The following is a 23,053-nucleotide window of genomic DNA, read 5'->3' as shown; positions in this document are numbered from 1 at the left end:
TACTGTTAGCTTGAAATTTCATGGCACAGATGTTCTCTGTGTGACAACTCATCTTAAAAATAGGACATGCTAAAAGAGCCAATACATTAGAAAAAGATCACACTTCCTTGATCAGGGAACAGTTCTCTGAGGAGCCAGAGTCAGAAAAGTGACAAGTCCTGCAAATTTAACACTGCTCTGTTACACTGTGAAGGGAACTGCGCTGCCAGATGTGCCACTGTCACAAAACCCCTCATCAGTTAATGAGTGAGTTCTCTTCCCTTTTGGTTTTTGGAAGATTTCTTTGTGTATTCAAGTTTATATCAGTATTCCTAATCTGTACTGTTTCCACACCAAATGGTTTTTCCTTCTGAATCTATGCATTCAGAAACAAAGCCCAAAAGCTATACTGTTATTTTCCTCTGTGTTTCATGTGAAATTTTTCCTTCAAATGCATTTACTTGGCTCTCACAAGCATGTTCAAGGGTAAAATCTGGACCTTTGCCATGATCGCATTCCTTACTGCAAATACATGCCAACCTTCAAAGTTCAGTTATTTGAGCAAAAACATACATTAATTGTTAGGCGAGAGGAGTGAAAGCGTATCAGATTAAACACATTTGAAAGTATTTCACTCCCCTCCTTGCCTGACAATTCAGCATAAAGCTGGATTTATTCTGTTCTAGTTTTTCAACACAGCTGCAGCCATTAAGACCACACAAGCAAAGTTTAACACAAAATCAGACTTAACAACCACCAAACAAGCATTCCGAATAAAATTACCTTCTCATATTTGTTATTCCAGGACTGGTCTAACAGGTATTGCAACATTTGCCAGCATAAAGTTATTCAGTTACATGTAAAAAATAGTGGAATGCAGGGAGTATGTTGCAATAAACCAGCTTAATAGATACCAGCGACTTAAAAGGCCTTTTCCTTTCACCTATGAAGGACAGTAGTGAATAGCTCAAAAAGGTGCAAGCCAGATAACCAAGAAACAACTCTTACAGTAAGTTTCAGTAACTTAGTATCAGCAGCAGGTTTTACATGCAGAGATGCAAGTGAAGGATATTCATTTACCTAAAGCATTAATTGCATCTTTCATCAAAAAAGGTAGAAATTTTATCCTTCACATATATTCTGAATAAAGACTGGGCTTAACTTTACCAAAAGCGTAAGTATTTTCTGTGTCAAAGTATGAACTGATAAAGAAAGCTGATTGGTTTCTCCTCTTAGAGCTCAAGTGTATATTGAGAGAACTTGACACACAAAACCACCACCTTTGCTACAATTGGTGACACTTACATTCTCCTTAGTACTCCAGAACACCTTTGTGTGTCACACTAGTGCTTGAAATTAGCAAAACAAACACTGCTGCCAAATCACTTTAAAGAAGCAAGCCAGTATTGGGAAGTTTCTCATCTTTGAAAGAATCTGCAGACTGAAGTTTTTAGTAAATCCAGTTGAAGAGATCCCAACCTGATGTACAGCCCACCTACTGACAGGCTGGATGTCTCAGACCCACAACTTTCCCCTCACTTGCCAGAGGGAAGAGGAGATAGCTGTTCTAGCAGGTGCCATTTTTTTAAGGAGCGAGTTATCATTCCAAAGAGCTGCTGCTGCCTCTGAAGGGGAAAAGCGGCAAGGCACACTGCCTTCCCATGAGTAGCTCACAAGAGCACAGATCCTGACCTGCACTGGTAGAGGAGAAGGAGCAGGTTCAAGAACATCCTCAGGTTCCCGTTCTTTAAAGCTCTGCTGGTCTATCTGAACTGCTCCCACAGTTTAGCATAGAGGGAGAGAAAGAAGATCCCAGAACTAGAATACAGTCTTTGAAACTACCGAGGACTGGTCACTTCAGATACTAACTCCCTAGTGACCCTTCATACATGTTAGGCAAGATTTCAAGATAATTAGACTGGCACTACGGAAGTTTGATGCTACTACCTACCAATGCATCTTGATGAAAATTACTTCCTCTTTCACTTCCCTCACCCCCAATTCTGCGTCTCACACAAAGTCTGAAGAACTGACTGTGTTCTGTACCGTTTGCAGCTAATTCTTAGCAGATCATGACTGCAAGAATGCATAGATACAGGTCACTGCCTGTGACTGTGGCTCAGCAGACAGATGGCATCTTGTCACTTTTCAACCCCTGGCCATATTTTCCACAGTCCATTCCAACAGTCCAAGCTCAACCAAGCTGTCATCATTAACAGTCTCCTAAATAGAAACAAGCTTTCCAAGCTCAAGAACACAGGATTTCCTGAACCCTATCAGAGCAGGCACTCATCAAGACAATAACAAAAAGCAAAAGCATTTTAAACAAAACAAAAAAACCACACAGGAGTCTATTCTTTAGGTATGCGATAGTTTTTCCAGACAGTTTCTTTCTAGCCCCAAATGTGTGCATTTCCTCCTCGTAAGATGGTTCATGACCTCTATACAAACTTTCTATAAGTCACTGACAGTCCATGTAGAGAAGCAGGCACTTTAAGCCTGGTGTTGGAGCTGGGAGACCCCTAAAACATAAATGTGCTTTATGCTATATGATAATCTACTCAAGTAACAAGTCTTTGAACATTTGCAGTATGTCTACACGAAGATTAGTTAGCAGTTACCTACCATGTTCTATGATAAAACCAATTCTTTCAAATGTACCTAATCCTAATATTTCCCTGGAAAACAAGGGCAAGGGGTGGGGACAACTGCCTTCAGCACCTGTATTATTGAGAGCCCACATTAGCCTCTCAGTACTTTCTTGCAAATAGACATCAGCACCCCTAAAGAAGTTACATACATTTAAGTAGAGATTAAAACAGACTTCTCATTACAGGCTTGCCCAGTTTAGGGCAGAGCAGGACTTTAGGAGACAAAACAAAGAACATGGCTTTTGGACCCTGTCAATGATATCTAAACAACGTGAAATTAGAGCCCGTGCAGCCTGATTTTGGGAAGGAAGGACAGATAAAATTGCCTTGTCCCATGTGGCTTCTTTAAGTGAACTGGGGTACAAACAGGATGCAATAGGTAGGCAAAGCAAGCAAGAAAAGGAGGCAAGGAATGGTAAACGTAGAACGAAATAGGAGCAGCCCAGGAAGGCAGGCAGACAAGACTGGAGAGGGAAAGAAAGCTAACAAGAGAAAACTTAGGGTTAGCTGAGTAAGCAAGCTAGAACTGACATCAAGGCCAGACGGGAAGACCACACACAGCCTGAAAAGCTTAAGTATAATACAAACTAGATAAAAAAGGAAGATGACTAGAGAGGCACTTGAAAGTGAAGGTGCGAGCACAAAAAGACAAGAAACAAAAAGCCCTGACCCCTTAGCACTTACACATTTATATCTCTAAATGGGACTCCAGATTTTGGCTCACTGCCTGTTAGTTGCCAGGTTGTATTTATGGAACACATTCCACATCTGCAGGCAAAGGTAGCTTTCAGTGAGCTGTACAGGTTGATAGAGCTGGCAATTACTGCTGACACTACGTGTTAGCATCAGCATCTCCTGTGCATGGACCTATGTATGCTTAATATGGTTGGGGCAGCCTAACTGTACCCTTCCTTCTTCTTTCAAGGAAACAAAAAAAAAAAAATCCAACAAAAGAAAAAAGAGCAAGAGAAAAGAAAAGCCACAAATTTATTTTAATCAGAACAAGCAAACCACACTGATACAGCACCACTGACCTCTGTAATAGCCTTGTCTCAACTGCTCAGGAAACTGGAAGACATGTCCTCAGTTAAATGAATTTACATAGTCCAAGGTAACATGTCACAGCTATGCAACTTTAATGAAATTGTTTGAGCCAGAATTTCTCTAGATGCAAGACACTAATTTTCTAGGTTCCAATTTGTCAAATATTCTGTAAAGTTATAAATCTATTTCAGCTATGCTTTTAAGAACAGTATTACCAAAAAAAAAGTTCACTTGATAGGACCTTCCCCCTTCCTGATTACCTCCGTAATTAGAAGGAAAGCTACCTGACCCATTTTCCCCTCAACAGGATAGGGTTGAGTATTTTCCCTTGCCTCAGTTGTGTTATGGAAGTTCATCAACACGTGGATGATACACAAACTTATAAGGAATATCAAAAATCTTGCAGAGTGACACATGTCACCGAACAACACAAAACATTTTCAATTGCTTAGTAAGTATCCTCAAACACATGGAAGTAGCTGCTTAGATGGCACTTTAAGTTTTCTTCAGAAACTCTGATTATGGTGTATCCATCATTCAAGTGCTCAACTGATGTCTTTTTAATCACACTGTGTATTTAATTATCCATATCAAGCGTGGTGAGGAGAGAGAAGTTAGACTACCCTCTCTTGGTCCCACTTTCCATGGCAGCAGATTCTACTGGAGTATTTCAGGGTTTAAATTACTAGTTTCAAGTCTTCCTGCTATTATCTTTAACAGACAAGCCAAAAGAGTGAAGTATACATCAGTACATTGGATTTCAGGAAAATCTTAGATATATTTAACAGATCTTATGAATCACCCCTTTTATACATGACACTAGAGTTTAAGACTTGGCTTGCCTTGAAGAAACTGAAAGATTTCTCTTACTTTAACATGCTCAAAGAGCCCTCTGGTTTGTATACTACATAAGCCATGTTTCAGATGGCCTTTCCAAATGGATGAATTCGACTTTTAGACTATAAACTCTGAAAGGCTGAAATACTCAAACAGCAAATACTGGCTCAGACACACCAAAGTGGCTACCCCGTTCTACCTAAGAGACTTGGCTTGCTCACCAAACAGGGATGTGGCAAGCACAAGGGGAAAAAAAAGTTAGTCTTTTCGATTAGCTTAGGTACAGCATGAAGCATACACTTTAATTACCAAACATTTAAAGAAACAACTTCCATAAGCAGTTAGCATTCAATTCCCAACCCTAGTTAGAGAAAGAGGGAATAAGCATTTACAGTGCAAAACACAGTAGGCAGATTTGACTAACTACAGCTATCAAATTCAGACAAATCAGAGTTATGCTAGGACTTCTGCCTTTCTATGAGGAAATACAGATGGATTTAACTTCAAACATTCCTCAGTTGTAGGGTTTGATAGTCTGAGGATGCAAATGCAAATTCACGTTCTTATGAGTAAAAGCTGGACTGTTACAACACTCAAGTTATAACTGCCACATTTCTGGTATTTAAGGGTACTGCTGTTTCGTCACTTGCAATAATTATCCTTCCTCTCTGTGAAGGATTAAAAAAAAAAGTCAGCGGGTCTTAAACTCTTCTGCTGGTGCCCTATAGTCTGAGGCTTTGGAAGAACACCCTCCCCACTCCCCCAAAAATAGAAATAAAACCAAGAAAACAAATAAACAAGAAAGAAAATTACACCTCTGAAAAACAGCTGCACCATCACTGTCATACCAGATGGTTTACATGCAGAATTATTGTTACCTCATGGCGAAGCTTAAAATGCTATTATTTTTAAAATGGGAATTTAGCTGAAACAGGAGGTTGCTGAAAGCAAGCTACTCAAAGAATCAACCTGCTTTAGCTATACCATTCCACCAAGTCCATTTCTTCCAAGTCTGCAAAAAACAAAAAGGCATCCCGTAGCAGATTTTCTTAGCCAGTTAGACACATGATGCATTGTCATGCCAACAGTCCTGCTGAACTACTAGACTTAGTCACACATTCGCAAGTAAAAAAAAAAAAAGTGGCAAGTAAGGTTACTTAAGAACCCATATATGCTACTACCCACTAATACAACAACAAACATGAGGCCAACAAAGCTTGTGCCTCTCTTCTTCCTAGAGTTAACCCAGACAAAGCACTTGTATGCCTTTAGTGATCAACATCATGACCAATGATAACAAACATTTCTGCCAGCTACATTTTTCTCATAAGATCTCCTTGTTTAAAGTCTGTAGCTCGAAAACAATTTTATCACAAAATGAATATGACAGATGACATCAGATCACACTTCCTTAATTCAAAGACAGTAACTTTAAATATGGTTAGTAGCCTTATAAATACATTTACTTTTGTAATATGACTTTAAACATTGGTTTAAACATGCAGAAGTTTAAACATTGGTTTAAAGTTGACTATTTAAGCAGGTTCACACAACTAATCAACCTTTGCACGTTCCTGGACACTTTGAAAAATAAACAGTAATCACAGCACTATAGAAGGGGCCTGAAAACAACCTTTGATAGCTTTTCAAAACAATCCTATAAATATGCTATGGGAATTTAACTCCAACTGGATATATTTGAGCTAACTAATTTCCAGTTCAACCATAAGCAACAAAGAAATCCCAAAAAAACACTCAAACAAAAAACCCCATCATCTATGTTCACAGAAGCATAAACATGTGACCTAATGCAAATCTAATCAAAGGAACATGGAAACTGAAAAATACAAACATTAAAGTAATGCTACATTATGTAAAGCTAAAGAAAAGAGCGATTCATGCATTCAAATAAGATAAAAGTATAATCAACGCTTTTTATGCCTTTGCTATTAAAATCCACTGTCTTTATTCATTGTTCAGTCATATCAAGACACCTAAATACAGTTTTCCACACTACTTTACAGCTAAAGATATGTGAAGGTAGCTACCGCGAACTAGGAACAGAATAGTTTTAGTCTTATAATCTGCAAACATCATAACACACAAGGCACAAAGCAGTAGTTTCTTCCTTTCTGAAACCTATGCATTTAGAAAGCCAAGTTTACTGAAGCCCCAACTTCCTTTAAAACATACAACTGTCTTCTGAGAAGTACAGGACCACAGGTATCAAACTACCCAAATCATCCTAAAACATATTAGACTAGACCCTAGCTTTTCATTAAATGCACAGAAAAATTACTAACTCTGAATTACTGAAGACAAGTGCTTACCTTCAATCCTTTTTAAGGCCGACAGGCAAGTATCCCGGCTTGGAAATTCAAATGGATTATTACAGGTCCGAATGGTGTCACATTCACATTTCCCGTTGATTATGTTACAACCTGTTATAAGGTTTTCATTGCATGGTTCAAATCCAAGAAGCTGATCATCATCCCAGTTTTCATCTAAAACAAACAAACAAATTCACTCACTATTGGATTTTGGCTGCAGTATATAAATTCAGCTGCTTTGGAGTTGGCTACAATTTACTTCAAGTTCAACATAGTCCTAAACAGAAGATAAGAGATTTAAAAAAAGAAAAGGATTAATCTAAACTGTGGGATTTGCCAAATACCATGTTTCGCAGCTGTTCTATTGCCCATTTTGTTACAGCTACTGGCATTGTTTACTTCCATCTGTATGAAAAACTATGTCGTCTCAGGGAAATGCATAGCTGTAGTACAAATGAGTGCTATTCTAACTGAAATAACTTTTGCAGATACTTGAAGTTATATTTATCATGGAAGTGAGAATGTTGGACAGAATCTGCAGCTGTTATAGAAGGCAAAATTGAGTCAGAAAGAGAGCATTTTTAAACCCGATTAAAAAATACATCACATAGAATTCACTCCACAGAGATAAATTTTTATTACAAAAATACTGCAAGATGCCAGGCCTCCAATTCTGTAATATGACCAAAAGTGAGTTTTTCCAGCACTCCTGGATTACCATCCATACTCTAGGAGAATTGCTCAAGTGCATCACGCTCCGTGCTGTCAAGGGGCAGGGGAGATAGTTGGGCTGGCACAAGTCTCTCTGCTCAAATAATTCCGCTCCTTTCGAATCAGACCTGTCAAATACATGTAACTGATGTTCCCACTGTACAGCTGCCCATTTTCCTTTCAGAAGGAGGCTACATGCAACAAGATATTTTTTTTTCCTCCAGGAAGCAATAAATCCAGTCGATCCAGAGTTCCATCAAGATTACCAGTTCCAGAACATCTCAGCTTCCTTAGGTCAAATGCACATACAGCAACATCCCACCAATGCAGAAGTTCAAGCAAGATACATGCTTTTTATGCAAGATTGAAGAAAATAAACTAGGCATTAGGTATTCCTCAGTAAAGAGCACCAGATGATTTTCCAACCTTGTCTAACAAAACAAGTACTACAAAATAGTCACACAGATAGTTCACTGACTTCTAGGAATGACAAAGGGAACAAATATCTATTTTCAATCTTTATATCCTTATATTCAACAGCAGATTTCACATTATGCCTTCTAATAGTTCACCCCAATTTTATATACTCTCAACAAGCAAGTTTCCAATACAGATCCTGCCAAGAAACACTTCAAAAAAGTTCAGAGCTGGAAGATGTCTTAAGGGTGGGGTTGTCATTGTTGGGGTTGTCATTGTTGGGGTTATCAGAAGCTGTCCTCCACTATGGGAGGCCACAGCTAAATACAAACTGTCATTCAGTAGTCTGACACTCAACAGAAGTCTAAACACTGATAGTAAATTACAGTATATACCCATACACATGCTGAGGTTGACATGCAAGTACTGTCCACTCACAGAAACATGCAGAATACTCCCTAACCTGCAGTTTTCCCTGTTTTGGGGAAAAAACAACCAACACCTGGAAAGAGCTGTTTACCAGTTAAGTACTGTGCATGATCTACAGAAAGTGTCACAACAGATTCTCACAGATATGTTTCTCCCTGTACAACTAACTGCTTGCTTTCTGTTATAAATCGGCAAAGTACCCTGCTGACGAAAAGCACTGAACAAACATCTAAGTCAGTTTTAGACATGAAGAAGGGAACCTCCATGGGAACCTCATGGCTCTTCTACTCCATAAAAATAGCAAGGGAAGAGTAGTCATTAACCCCAGGAAGTAATTTGGTTTTGGGTTTGTTTTTTTTTTCCCCTAGTTAAAGTTAACCTATCATATCATACAGCAACTGTATCAATAGAAGTCAAAAGGAAGTGTAGAAGTTCCTGAAGAGAAGCTATTAAAATTCTTTCAAGAGAAGAAGCCACTTCAGTAATGCCTGGGACACTTTCATCATAAGGAGACCATGCAGATGAAGGAAAAAAAAAAAACAACCATGAGAATTTGGAGAACAATAATACATCCTGTTTTTGAGAAGCCGGAATACAGTCTGGACAATTTGTATTTTACAAATCACAGCAGTAATCCACGTAATGACAAGAACAAAAGAGGCTATAGCTATGCTCCAAGACTTGGTGTTTCAAATTCTGTAACCACAGGGACCACAGCTTGATCCAGATTGGTCTGTTTAATGATCTTAAGAAAACGGTTTGAATTGCTCCTTGTTTCTGACACAGAGGCTCTTCTCCCCTACCACTGTGTACAGGCCAGGAGCTTTGCCTGCCCTGACAGCTGCAGGCCCCAGGAGGCAGCAATCCCTCATCCCAGGCCCTCAGGAGCTGCTCTACCAGGAAGTAGAGCACCAGCCTCCGGAGACCATCGCAGGGCAGGCAGGTGGGACACACAGACAGTGATGACAGCACACTTCTGCTTTTCCAGGGTAGCAGTTCAGAGCATTTGTGCGGTTTTGCCCTGTAGTATTTCAGCACTAGGTCTTTTCAAGGCTGACAGAGATCAGCAGGATCCCTGCTTCACAAGAGCTGCTCACCCCACATAAGGTGGGACCCACCTGGCATGGAAAGCAGAGCCATCCTTTACTCACAGCAGAATGCCTCAATGCAGATGCAACACACACTATGGCACTACCCCCAATATTATCTGATTTCCAGGATGGATTAGTGTTTGATATCTCAACTGCCACCTCTCATGGCTTTTCAGATGGGAACAGAACAGGAGGTACACAGGAAGTGCATGGCCCAATACTAGGTGCACCTAAAGTCTTCAGTGCCATACACATCAAAAATTAGCTCAGTAGCCATTAAGAGGATAAAATAGAAGAGCAATTCCTCAGTAATACTTGCAGACTATACATCTAACATGCTGAATCTCAAAACAAGGTATTTTTCATTACACAGTGAATACAAAAAAGTCACATTCAGACAGGAAGAACGCAAATCCAGTCTTAGCCTAGACATCTTTTACCAGACTGCTTTTCACACAATTTCATTTAGAAACAAGATTTCCATCAATGAAGGAGCAAACATAAGAGCTTATTTTAGCTCAGTAAATCAATGCGAAGTCTAGCATGATCTTTCATGAAGACTTAAAGACTCCCTTTCCTAGTTGATTTTGTCCTTTTATGAGCAGAAGTTAAAGGTCCTGTTAAATTAATACTTGTTTACCACTTAGAGTAAATCATCAGAAGTCACATCAGTATAGGCAGGATAAAATTCCTTGGAATGAAAGGTACAGCTACATGAAAGGACTTGCAGGAGCTAAAGGCATGAATCCAGTGTCTCACGCTAATTCAAAGCTTTAGTTACTTGATGGAAAGGCATCTAGTGCTCCGCTTGATGCAGATAAATGGTGGGCCAGTACAGCATGCTTGTTCCTTTAGAGGTCAGCAATATTTCAACTGATAATGGAAACATGTCTTGAACAAAGCCTAGACTCTGTGAAGCATATAACCTAGCCTCTATTACTCCAAAATCATCATGTCCTGTGGACTATTCCAAAGCACAGACTTTCACACACCAGTGATTTGAGAGACCTGGGACAGTTCATGAACAATTCCAGACTGTAGCACAAATATTTTCCTACATGCTGTTTGACCTCCTTTGGCTTCCTTTTCAGGAGAGTGCCCTTCCATGCATACATCTCAGAAATCTGGATGATACGAAGGAAGAAATTGAGTTATAATGATTTGTGAATACTTTACTTCTCTGCAAGAAGGGTTGACAAAACCCAAATGGAAGATTCTAAGAGCCTTTCAAACATCAGTACGTGCATCCTATATGCTAGCTGACTTCTAGGACACTTAAAAATACAAAAATCAAGTAGGTGCTTAACATTCTTAAGTTTTTAGAAACGATCCAGCTGAAGAGCAGCCCAAGTAAACTGTTAGTTTTCATCCAAACTGATCTTAGTTTAGCTGCTGTTTCCACTGTTCTGGTATGATCAGGTAGGGGCAAAAAAAGGAAGGGCCATGCTTTTTAGCAATGCTGAGTTGACATTGGACTGTTATTCTACAGTCACTCAACTACCTTTTGCACACATGCCTAGAAGCGGTTCAAACACTCCTAGCAGGATGATAACTATAGCTTGAAAGTCACTCTTTCAAATCATTTCTATCTACATGCAGTTTGACACTCTTTCCAACTCATTCAGGCAAGTTCCCTTTTCAGACAATAAAGTATTTACTCTGACCAAAGGTAAGTCTTGGACATAATACTTCTCTAATTCTTCTAGCTGCACTTTCATACCATAAGGAAGCCATGGGAGAGGAGGCATCATGTTAATTCCAAACTTTTATCATATTCTTTCAGCATTCATATAATCACTTGCTTTCTGCAAAGCTAATGTTTCAACTTGCTAACAATTCAAGTGCTGCTCTGGGTTGCTGAACTCCCAAGTCCTGTCATAGGACATATCTAAAGCAGGGAAGAGGATTAAGGCATTAACAAATTGAACAAGAGGTCTTTAAACAACAGGTCCAGTCTGGGAAAGAGTCTGAGAAATATGTCTCTGGTAAACAGCATTCCATCACTTTTTCTGAGCTAAATCCTACATACCAGCACTTGTAACACAGCACCACGCAAAACATGATGCTCTCAAGTGAAGCATTTATATCTGCTTCACTGAAGGGCTGCTTTCCAGAAAAGCATGCAACTATGAGAAACTAACTTGGAGCCTTATTTTTGAAGTACACAGTAGCTCACTATAGTTGCATTTATTGTCCCAATACGCAAAGGATCATCTCAAAACAGGTGCAAGTTAAAAGTACCAGGAAGGACCTTTTCAGAGACTCCTTTTCCATTGCTTAAATTTTTGCTTTCCCTTCCTTCAAGTTGTCAATTCCTTCTGCCTTCCATAGAATCTTCTCTTTAGTGCCCCAACCCTTCTCTTCCTTTCTGGACATTCAATGAGTATCAGCTATTGTTTGGAAAGCCATATAGTGTTCTCCCTCACTGTTTATAGAGATAATGCATCACCTCAAACCAGCAAGCAACACACTGGAATCGTCACTAAAGTATCACTGTTGAAAATTAATACACATTGCACCTACAATAGTCTCAATTTACAATTCAGGGGCGGGGGGTAAACATGACTGGAGTGAATTGAGTGAACTCCCATAATTTACATTTACCTGCAGCACATTACTCAGCTATTTCTGCCCTTTAAAAGCATGACAGGCAGGTTCTCAGAATGCTGAAAGAGCAAAGAGACCATCAAACACATTGCTGATCTGAAAATGAAACAGGCAATGTCACGTCTTAGAGACTCACATCCTTAATTTGAAGGACGAAATCCTGCATTTGAAGGAAGAGAGAGAATGGGTTTCATAGTGACAGAGTTGATCTTTCTGAGACTGGTACTGCCCTCTGGGAGGCGGGGGGAACCGTTCAGAAGCTTCTCCATGAAACCTGACCTAAGGTCTGAGCCCCACCACTCCAGCACAGTGGAATACACAACAGCATTTTCAAGTCAGTGGTATTCATTAAGATGGTATGAGACTCTGAAAGGATTCTACAGACTTTCTAAAATAAAAAAAGGAAATACTTCTTGCCAGTAGGCTTTGGCTTCTCTTTGAACAGGAAAAAAGAATGATGGAAAGGAAATTCATGTTTTGGAGGAGCTGAACAATAGAAATGACTAATCACCGCTAAAGAATGCTTGAAACCCAGCCCCAGACCTTGAAAAGCAGCAGAAGGGAAGGCTAGCCTTGAAGCAAGTTTGAGCTCATGTACTGGCTGTAATCCTCTCCCCTCTCACAACTTATTCCTTCAGTGAAGTCATGAATCGGGGATCAGAGTCGGCAAAAACTTTTATGGTAAGATACACAGCTAGGAGTTTTATGATAAAAGTTTTTCCACCTTTTGGAAGGGTTCACCTTCCAAGATCAAATCTTCATGTGGAATGCATAAAAAGGCTTTGCAGATTCCTGATAAAATTCTAGTCAAAGCTAGAAAGTAAAAGCAAAACCATACCATAACATTTAGATACTTCAGCAATACCATACATGTCTCAAATTTGACTGTCTGCTTTATCTTATTCAAACTAGAGCATGTATCTCAGGTGATCAAATCCCCAGTAGAGCGAGAAAGTTTTTTCACTGCAGCAGCTCTGCATATGTCTCAAGGCAGTTATTTCATACTAAGGAATGCAGAAAGTATTTAAACAAACCAGCTTTACATTGAATTATCAGAAACTCCCCAGAAGCTGTGAGGAAAGCAAGGAGATAAATAGAAGCATTAAGTGAAGCATGTGATGTAGACAACTATTTTCAAGTTGTAAAGTTTTCCCTTACCCACACTGTCTCCAATATTTCAGTTCTTGAGGTACCCCCATCCTTTTTTAAATTTGGGGGGCGGGGGGGGGGGGGGAGTTGTGTCTGTGTGGTTTGTTTGGCTTTTTTTTGTTTAAGACTTTCACTATTAGGGTTCCCCCCAACAAGACTGAACAATATTTCCAACAGCCTTCTGTCCCCAAAATGGTCTGAAATGATAAATAATTAGTTTTGAAGTCTGATCCCTAGACATTTAAGCACCTGAAAAAAGACTTACAAATAAGTTATTTTAATCTTACAACCAGAACCAAGTCTTGCTTGTAAACAGTTGACTGAAAATACCACACAGTGTCCCAGGGTTTAATTGGTCAGACAGAGCTTCTGCCAGTACTCCCCTAATTAGAATGAGCATGGACAGCAGCATTTCAGCTGTCCTAGCAGATTTTAACTCTAGCTCTAGAAAATTCTTTAAAAAAAAAAATTGCTAAAGCCTCAGGAAAGGGCCAAACCTTTGTACCCATTTCCCAAAGGAAGCTGCACTCTGCACCGACACACTTGAGAAACCTCCATGTACAGGAGCACCCATCAGCTTCACTGAAAACAAGTAGCTGGCCAGCAGCTTGCTGAAGCTGCTCAGCAGAGGCAAAGCTGACAGGACTAGGAAAAGTTTTGCCTAAGACAAATTCTGGAACAGGGCTATAAATAAAGCAACCTATACCAAGAACAGTCCACGCTATTAGAAGAAACATCATATCCTTTTGCCACTTTTTGCCCAGTCATTAACGCAGCATCACTGAACACCAGAATTGCAGGATGTTTCAGAGGAATTACACACAATTTCTTAGTCAGAGAAGACTGCAGGAAAAACTCTACATACCCTGGATTTAGAATTAGCCTCAAGGCTTTTTTTCTTTTTCTAAAACCTACCTTAGAGACAGACATCAACTTGAGTGTTTCTATTATCAAATCAGCACATTTAATGTTAGTACATATAATACCATTGTCAGTGTGACCCCAGTTTTTTACCAACAGCCTATCAGTGAGGAGAAGAAACACCTCCACATGCATACATCCAGCCTTTCTGAAAAAACCCTCAACAGAGCACAACACAGGCTCTAGCAAAACACTAAGGTTTAATTTGTTTCAAGGATAAGTGATCCAACCGAATGGGCTTTCTCAGATGCATAAACATTACACTTGCTAGATTTTTCACTAACTAAAAAAAAACCACCTTAAGCCTATCAGGATCAAGGTAGCTAGCTATATAAGGCTTAAAATTTTGGAAATGAGTAAGAACATGGGAACGGGTGCATGCCTGTGAGCCAGTGCTCTTCCTCCCACCCACAACCCTATGCTCTCCTGTTTGTTTTCGTATGAAAGACTTGCACACTCAATGACCCACAAGGCGTTAACACGATTTGCAGATTCTGAAGTTAGTATACCAAGTGAAAGCTGCTGGGGACTGAGTACTGCCTCTGGTAAAGGTGTGAACTACTTCCATTCATCTCAATACATTACTAAGGGCTTACTTCCCTCTAACATGGCCAAACTAGTCTGTTTAGACTAGAGCTCCCTCAGGGACCATCTTTTAATCCATATACTTATGTGGAATTTAATCTAGATAGCCTTTATACAAAGTTATCTTCTCATCTTAGTTTATATTGGTAAGTTTCTCCCTGTACATAAGCTTTCTATGTCAGTATCAGTGATTTTCCAAATTGCACACATACATACCAAAAGGCAGAGTTAAAACATAGTATTGGAAGACTACACCACTGCTGTCACGTGAAGTCACAGGTAAAACCCTGAATTCACCATTTCCAAATTTACATTCCCCATGGATTAAATGCATTCTCAAATGAAAACTGTTTACAAGTCACAATAGACATTTAATAGGTCACTTCTACAAAGTATTTAATCCACTACAACAGAGAAGCATTTCACAGAATCATCTAGGTTGGAAAAGACCTTGAAGATCATCTAGTGCAACCATTAACCTAGCACTGACAGGTCCCAACTACACCATATGCCTCAGCACTATGTAAACCCGACTCTTAAACACCTCCAGGGATGGGGACTCCACCACCTCCCTGGGCAGCCCATTCCAACGCCTAACAACCCGTTCTGTAAAGAAATGCTTCCTATTATCTAGTCTAAACCTTCCCTGGCGCAACTTGAGGCCATTACCTCTTATCACTCATTACTTGGTTAAAGAGACTCATCCCCAGCTCTCTGCAACCTCCTTTCAGGTAGCTGTAGAGGGGGATGAGGTCTCCCCTCAGCCTCCTCTTCTCCAGACTAAACAACCCCAGTTCCCTCAGCCACTCCTCGTACGACCTGTGCTCCAGACCCTTCACCAGCTTCGTTGCCCTTCTCTGGACACGCGCGAGTAATTCAATGTCCTTTTTGGAGTGAGGGGCCCAAAACTGAACACAGTCATCGAGGTGCAGCCTCACCAGTGCCAAGTACAGGGGTAAGACCACTTCCCTGTCCCTGCTGGCCACATTATTTCTGATACAAGCCAGGATGCCATTGGCCTTCCTGGCCACCTGGGCCCACTGCTGGCTCATGTTCAGCCGTCTGTCAATCAACACCCCCAGGTCCCTCTCTGACTGGCAGCTCTCCAGCCACTCCTCCCCAAGCCTGTAGTGCTGCTGGGGGTTGTTGTGGCCCAAGTGCAGCACCCGGCATTTGGCCTTATTGAAACTCCTACAGTTGGCCTTAGCCCATCGCTCCAGCCTGTCCAGGTCTCTCTGCAGAGCCTCCCTACCCTCGAGCTGATCAATACTCCCACCCAGCTTGGTGTCATCTGCAAACTTACTGAGGGTGCACTCGATCCCCTCGTCTAGATCATTAATAAAGATGTTAAACAAGAGTGGCCCCAAAACCAAGCCCTGGGGGACCTCGTGACCGGCCGCCAACTGGATTTAACTCTGTTCACCACCACAACTCTTTGGGCCCGGCCATCCAGCCAGTTTTTTTACCCAGCAAAGCGTGTGCTCATCCAAGCCTCGAGCAGCCAGTTTTGCCAGGAGAATGCTGTGGGAATTGTTGCATTTGTTTGTCTGCAAGGTGCTATAAACTTTACTCATTGAGATGAATCCTTGACAGGGGTGCTAAGGAAGGAGGGGAAGAGAAAGACATTTTTGAACCATATTAATGATTATTGCCTGCCAGTCAAATGACATTTGGTTGACTAAGTACTATGCAAGAAGTTAAGTTATGCAAGTATTCTTGAATCAGCTAGAGGGTACTTAAAACAGCAAACATGCCTAGGAGTGCAAAAATGACTATCTGACAAGTTTTAAGGTAGTTTTAAAAAAAAAAAAATCTTTATAAGCAGCATGATTTTGAGGAACCTGATGACATAACTGTTTTCTATGGAAAAAAATTCACATCAAAGAATGCTTGACAGTCATGTAAAATCAAATGGTTTTAAAAAAAAAAAATAAGAGTATTCCTCCTAAAAGAAGTTAGAGATTTAGTCATTCAGCTGATCCATGGTAAGATTTATAGTTTTTTACTGTGTTGATCCACAACATCAAAACCCTACCAATTCCTGCATCAATATCCCTCCTCGTATCTGTTGGACTTTTCCATTTAATTTTTGTTGAAATATTGGAACCAAGTGATTTCTAAAATCAAAACATGATGCCCAGAAACAGAGAAGAAACCATTTCCAAGTCATAAGCACCTAGTCTAATTCAAATTCCATGTCACACTCAGTTACATGTTCTTACTGATGTTGAAATTTCATCATTGACACAAGACAGAGTAGACATAGCTTTTAAGTTATCCAGCCTGTGCCTAAGCAGCCAGCGTATGCCTAGTATTTTCTGGGGGGTAAGGGAACGGGACTGTTAAATATGGTCAAGACATTCTCCATCAAAGATTTATTTCTCATTCCAGTTTCACAAGTTCAGTAATTTGTGTGATAATTTTTTTCTGACATCATGAATAATTTTCCCATTTTTTCCCCCCAATAGTCTGGATTGCTGACAGCCTTTGAACAAAGTATTTTTACTGTCTTCATGACAACAATCATTTGGTGTACCACTTAATACTGATTAAGTCCCCAACTAGCTCATCAGTTCTAACACTTGATGTTAGTGGAGGAAGTTCTCTGTACACACATGGACATCAGAACTATTTGGACATTTCCCCAGCCATTCACTATGTAACAGAGTAAAAAAAACCACAAACAAAAAGTTAAAATATCTGGGCAACACTGTTCCAGTCAACCAGATATAAACCACCAGGTTACCCACATGTGACTTCTAAATTACCTGAACTTCAGTAACCTGTACTGAAAGCAAAATACTACATGATCTTCACAGGTCTGGACTGCATCACAGCAAGAAGCCAAGCATGTTGTATAGAAGTTGGAAACAAAGCATCATGTTCTAGGCTTTGGGTCCACTGACCCATTACATACAGAGCATGGGAGTGAAAACAACTGAAAACCAGGTTCTCCCAAGGGCACTAGATACACAAGTTACAAGCAGCTGCACTACTTGTAGTAAAAATACCAGCAAGCCTGTAAGCAAGTTGTTCTTACTTCAGACAAACAAGAGAATTCCATTAGCATACACATAAACTGATGCCCAAACAAAAAAAAGTTTAGCTCTCTTCCTCCCAGTTTTGAAAAACCCTAGGCTTACAAAGTTTCATTTCTTCTCATCAGCTCCAGTTTCGCTGTGCTTTGTTTACATACAATATACAGTGCCCTTACATATTATACTCTATTACACGTTTCTAGGGGAGGAAAATCAGTCCACAGTAGGCTTAAAGGTGCATGGGGGGGAACACCCAAGCTCTCCCTGCTTGTCCCAACAAGGAGTCAGACAGACAGTAATGCTCCAAGCTCCCAAAAAGATGTAGTTCAGTAGAAGAGACTAGGACAAGTCACAGCAGAGCAAGCTTCTACTATCATCCCAAGAAGATTAACCCGCATACTTCCTGTCACTTGCCTAAAATCTGCTCCAGCAACTTTCTCCTGGTCCCAAGAGAACCCCAGTTCAGAAGCTATGCATTAGCAAGGCAAGCCTTAAATTACCTACAGTAGGCAAAAAGAATACTGCAATAACTGTACCCCCTCAAAACCCCAACCAAATGCCACCCATAAACAAAACAAAAAAAAAACCAAAACAAAGTACTACATGTTATTGGTAAGGTACTGGAGCAGAAACACCTTCTTTTGACGGCTACCTAGAGGCTAATTCATATGGAAGTATATTCTAAAAGGAACCTAAGAACACAGTGAGTCTAGCAGTTCTGTTAACTATACATTTCAAATATATCACAAAAACTTGTGTTTCTGTTACACAGTTAAAAATAATTTCAGCTCATTTTCAGTGTTATTTTATATGCTGTTATGCTTTAGAAGAGTTTAGCAAAGCAATCAAGACCTCTTCATCTAATAGCACCATAAATTGGGGAAGTGCTGAAACTGAAACAAGAGTGTCATCACAAGAAATGCCTTCACAGAGTAACTGAACTTATTTAGCAGAGCTTTTCCAAGGCTTTCTGATCCCCCAGAAAGCAGGAGCCCTGCTCAGATGGACTGCTGTAGAAGCCAAGGCTAATGTGTTTCTGGAGAACTCCAGTCTAATTAGGGGGTGACTCTAGGTCTACCTTCAAAGGCAGAGACCAAGGGCAGTCCCTGCTTTGAGCTCAAAATTACTCAAGCTAAAGGTGTTTGGAAGGGGCTGTAGGCTCTTGACACCTCATCAAACCAATACAGCAGCATCTCTGTAAAGCCAACTGAGGCTGGAGGTGTCCAAAGTCTCTCAAGATTGCAGTTCAGGAAGGGTATCCACCCGCGCCAGGGGAAGTTGACCTCAAAATTATTCTTCACCAAGAATACAGCTATGTTCAGGAATGGCACTTACATACTTTGGAATAATGTCACAAATGGAGCCTTAGAACTGCATAAAGATGTGAATAGTTAAAGTGGTGACATGAACAAGGACTTCCTTCAGGAAAAGGACCCAGAACCAGCAACAGATTTCATTAATAAATACTGGTTTAACAAAGACTATTCCATTTCTAGTTTCAGAAAGAGGGGCTACCAATGACAGACGTCATGGAGACTTCTCTATCAGGTGTTACAGAATTCGCTTATGCCGAGTACATTAAATACTAAAACTAAGTTAACAGACAAGTATTTTTACCTGCTGCAATTCCAGCTCTTAAAGTTTTCTGTAGCCTAGTATATGCTGATACTCTGAAATAAGACACTGCTGAAGCTTCAGAAATGATAAAAAAATATGCTTATAACTGTAGCCAGTAGGGGTCATTTCAGTGTAAAAAATTGCAGTGAAAGAAAAGGCTACAGACAGGAAGGAGCGTAAAAACATCAATTTGTATTCACACAGTTCTGTAAGTCACTTCCATTTCCTCCTCCCTGAACTGAAGTAGGAAAGGGCTTTCACTCTCAGTAGACAGGATAAAAAAGAAAAGTAGCCTTTATTCCATTAATGGATAAAGGCATGACTTGGTACTACTCATACATCAGGCATCACCAGCCTAGTCTGTTGCACGTGTGCCCGTAAACTGCGCAACTGTTTAACTCTATTTTTTTGATCGTGGTGACCTAATCAAACTAATTTTAGTGATCAGAGGTAATATACTAAGTCCCCTTTTTTCCTGCCACCACCCCTTGTGCACAACACGCACCATGAAGGACAATACTTCTGTTGCATAGAATGAGGCAGTTGCCTGACAATTCATTATAGGTATTCCAGGACTATTTATTAGGCTGACAGTTCAGCTCAGTTGCTTTTCATTTACAAGAATGAAAATTAAACAGATAACTCATCTCCCTGACTACTCCTATAGGGACAGCTGGAACTAGTTCCTAACCACAACACTAATTGAAATGCAATCTTGCCAGCAAATGCTTCATACTATTTTCAACAGTAGATGGGACGTGTTACGAGTTGAACTACAGCAATGTACAGATTGCATCACTTCAAAGGAATGAAATACTCCTAAACTGCCAGAGACGTCCGTACTGTGATACAGTAAGGGAGCTGGAACATTAAGGCATTTAATAACTGCAGGCTTTTAGTTCCTTTAACGGGGGGGGGGGGGGGGGGGGGGCGTGGGGGGAAGCTGTTTAAGTCAAGCTTTTCCTTGAAAGCATGCAAAAAGAGAAACTTATCCAAAACCAGGTAGGTTTTTAAACTGCCTTTTCCCTGTTTGCTTGTACTTCTTGATTTAAGAAAACTTTTCCAATATATATTCAAAATAATAAGAGAGACTACAGCAAGGTACATATTCAGCAACATGGTCTCAAGCAAGGTCTTCAAAGTAGTTGAGGGCTATTTTTAATTAACAACCGAGCTTTTAACCCTGGGGCTTGTTCTACCCAACCAACAACTGCAGAGGCGGATGGCACTGGTTATAGTATAGGCGGGACGCACTGCCCTGCTCTGCTGCGGTTTGCAATTTATTTGTTAGGGAGGCAAACGGAGTTTTAAACTAATAATGAGCGCCGGGACAAAGGTCAGCTGCCCACTAAAAATGACCGGTTTTAGCTTCCTCAAAACAGTGCATCATTTTAAATGCAAGTTTTTTGGACAGATGCTGCCTCACCAGCTCTCTGGACTTTCTACTGCCCTCTACCCGCCAAGAGGAGACCGCCTCCCTCTCCTTTTCCAGAATTGTCGAAGCTCCCGCTCCGAGTCTCACATACATTTATACATATCCCAAACTACCGGTTATTTGTAATCTCTTTACAGCGCCATGTTTTCCCTCAACTTGGGGGAAAAGGGAGCCGGAGGTACAAGACAAAAAGAGGCTAAAAATTTGCCTTTGGCCTTTTGTTAAATTATAGCATATAAAAAATAAATCTTAGGGACTCTGACAGATACAAAATTTGAAGGGGGGGTGGTGGCGGCGGGTGAACTCCGCTTGCATTTCATACCAATTCATCACCTCACAAGCAGCCGGCAGGAAGCAGAAGTGACTTTGAGAGGAGTTTTCCGTGGGGATTTCTCCCTCTCCCTTGATGCTCCAGCAGGGAAGAAGGCATCCCTTATCATCATACAACGATCAGGACAAGCAGAGAGATATTAAGTGACAGGAACAGGAAGGAAAACTTTACAACAGATGATCAGCCTTTGTGTTTCCTTACAGAGGAGGGAATCCGGAACAGGCATCATGTGTGCACGACTGACCTCCGCCGATCTCCATCTGCCAAACCCTTCCCAAGTCCTTTATCAAGGAATTTTAATTGGGCATCAGTAGTTGGTATAAGCTATTGGCAAGCCAGTGAAGCGCTATGGAAAGGGAGAAGTTGGAAGAGCCCCGAAGTTTAGCCTAAGAAAATTAAGGGTGAAACTTTTTAAACAGAGGGGGGTTTAGGCAGGGAGGATTAAAAGACAGGCTCGCAGATGGGACAGGCGGGCGGCGGGGAGGGAAGGAGGGCTCACCGGCGCCGGTACGCCATCCTTCCCTCCCTGCCGCCCAGCGGGTACCCCACCCCGGGGGATGGATGGACGGATGATGTCCCGCCGCCTCTCACCTTCGCAGACGCCCACTTCGTACTCGGTGATGGAGTCCCCGTTGAGCGGCGGTCGGATGACACAGCGCAAGCCCCGGTCGCAAGCCCCGTGCAGCCCGTAGACTCCCCCGCAGCTCTCGTTGCGCTGCCGAGCGCACATGAAACAGCAACCGCAGATCCCCAGCACGATGCTACCGGGGCAGCTCTTCGGTTCCTCGCACTTGGATTCGTCGCAGGGTAAGCAGACGAGAGCCCGCGTCCCCGACTCGCCCAGCAGCAGGGCCAGCAGTAACAGCCACCCCGCCACCGCCAGGTGCCAGCCGCCGTCTCCGCCCGGGCGTCTCCTCCCCGCCGAGACCGCTGCCAGGTACATCCCGGCCGCCGCAGCCCGGCCTGGGCCGGGGGGAGCCTCTCGGAAGCCCCCGAGCGAGCCGGGCGGCGGACCCGAGCGCGCCGCGGCTCCTTCCCGCCGCCCCCGCCTCCGGCCCCCCGAGGAAAGTTTCTTCTCGCGGCGGCGGCGGCCGCTTCAGCCAAACTTCTCCCACGGGCGGCGGCAGCGGCTCCGCCCGCTGCCCCCTCCGGGAAGCGGCGCCCGTCAGTCCCCTCGGCCCCCGGTCCCCAGCACCGTCCACGCGAGCGGCTGCGAGAGAGCACCTGGGCGCGGCGGCTGCCGGCTCCGCTCCGCTCTGCCCCGCTCCACTCCCCTGTGCCCCGCTCGCTGCCCGACTCCCGACTCGCCTCCTGCCTGCGACTCGCCCCGCTCCGAGTGCGCTCTCTGCCCTTCCCCATTGGGCGGTGATCGCCTTCGCCCCGCCCCGGCTGCCTGCTTGCGCCCCCTCATTGGATGCCGCTCAAGATGGCCCCGCCCTCCCTCTCCCTCCTCCCGCCCCCCCCCCCTCCAGCCCCAGATCCCGGGGCTGGGGAGAGACGCAGCGGAGGCGAGGAGCGGCCTGGGCCCCACAGCGGCCGCCGCCGCCGCCGCCTCCTCCCGCTCCGCTCCGCCCCTCCCCTCCCCCGCCTGGGGCTCCGAGTGAGGCGGCGGTGGCGCCGTCAGACCCCGGGGTCGGGCCGGCGGCGGCCTGAGGGACACCTTTGCCTGCAGGGGACACCGGGGGCGGGGAGGGAGAGGGCCCCGCGGAGGGCGCAGCCACAGCAGGGCGACGACGGGGGGAGTCGCGCAAGGGGCCTCGCGTCCCCGGCTGCGGCGGCGAGAGCCGCCTCCTCCTTCTCCTCTCCTTCTCCGCCTCCCCCCCGAGGGGCGCGGGGATCCGGGACGGGGAGCGGCTCCGCGCCCTCGGCGCCCGCGCCGCG

At 42.7% G+C, this 23,053-nt stretch overlaps 1 protein-coding gene across 3 annotated transcripts in view; it reads right to left on the bottom strand.

Annotated features, from left to right (window-relative positions):
- CRIM1 (cysteine rich transmembrane BMP regulator 1) overlaps window positions 1-22,480 on the bottom strand; it is a 199,757-nt gene extending 177,277 nt beyond the window's left edge. For all 3 annotated transcript variants that reach the window (XM_074863314.1, XM_074863315.1, XM_074863316.1), the window contains exons 1-2: window positions 21,764-22,480; window positions 6,842-7,015 (exon numbers count right to left, since the gene is read on the bottom strand). In XM_074863314.1, coding sequence (XP_074719415.1) covers window positions 6,842-7,015; window positions 21,764-22,115 — 526 coding nt within the window. In that variant the 5' untranslated portion in view covers window positions 22,116-22,480. The remainder of the gene's footprint in view (window positions 1-6,841; window positions 7,016-21,763) is intronic.
- Between the last annotated feature and the right edge of the window lie 573 nt (window positions 22,481-23,053).

This window comes from Strix uralensis, chromosome 3 (assembly GCF_047716275.1).
Source record: "Strix uralensis isolate ZFMK-TIS-50842 chromosome 3, bStrUra1, whole genome shotgun sequence".
NCBI lineage: Eukaryota > Metazoa > Chordata > Aves > Strigiformes > Strigidae > Strix > Strix uralensis.
Note: the sequence above shows the minus strand (reverse complement) of the source record. Positions and strands in the feature narration are given on the sequence as shown.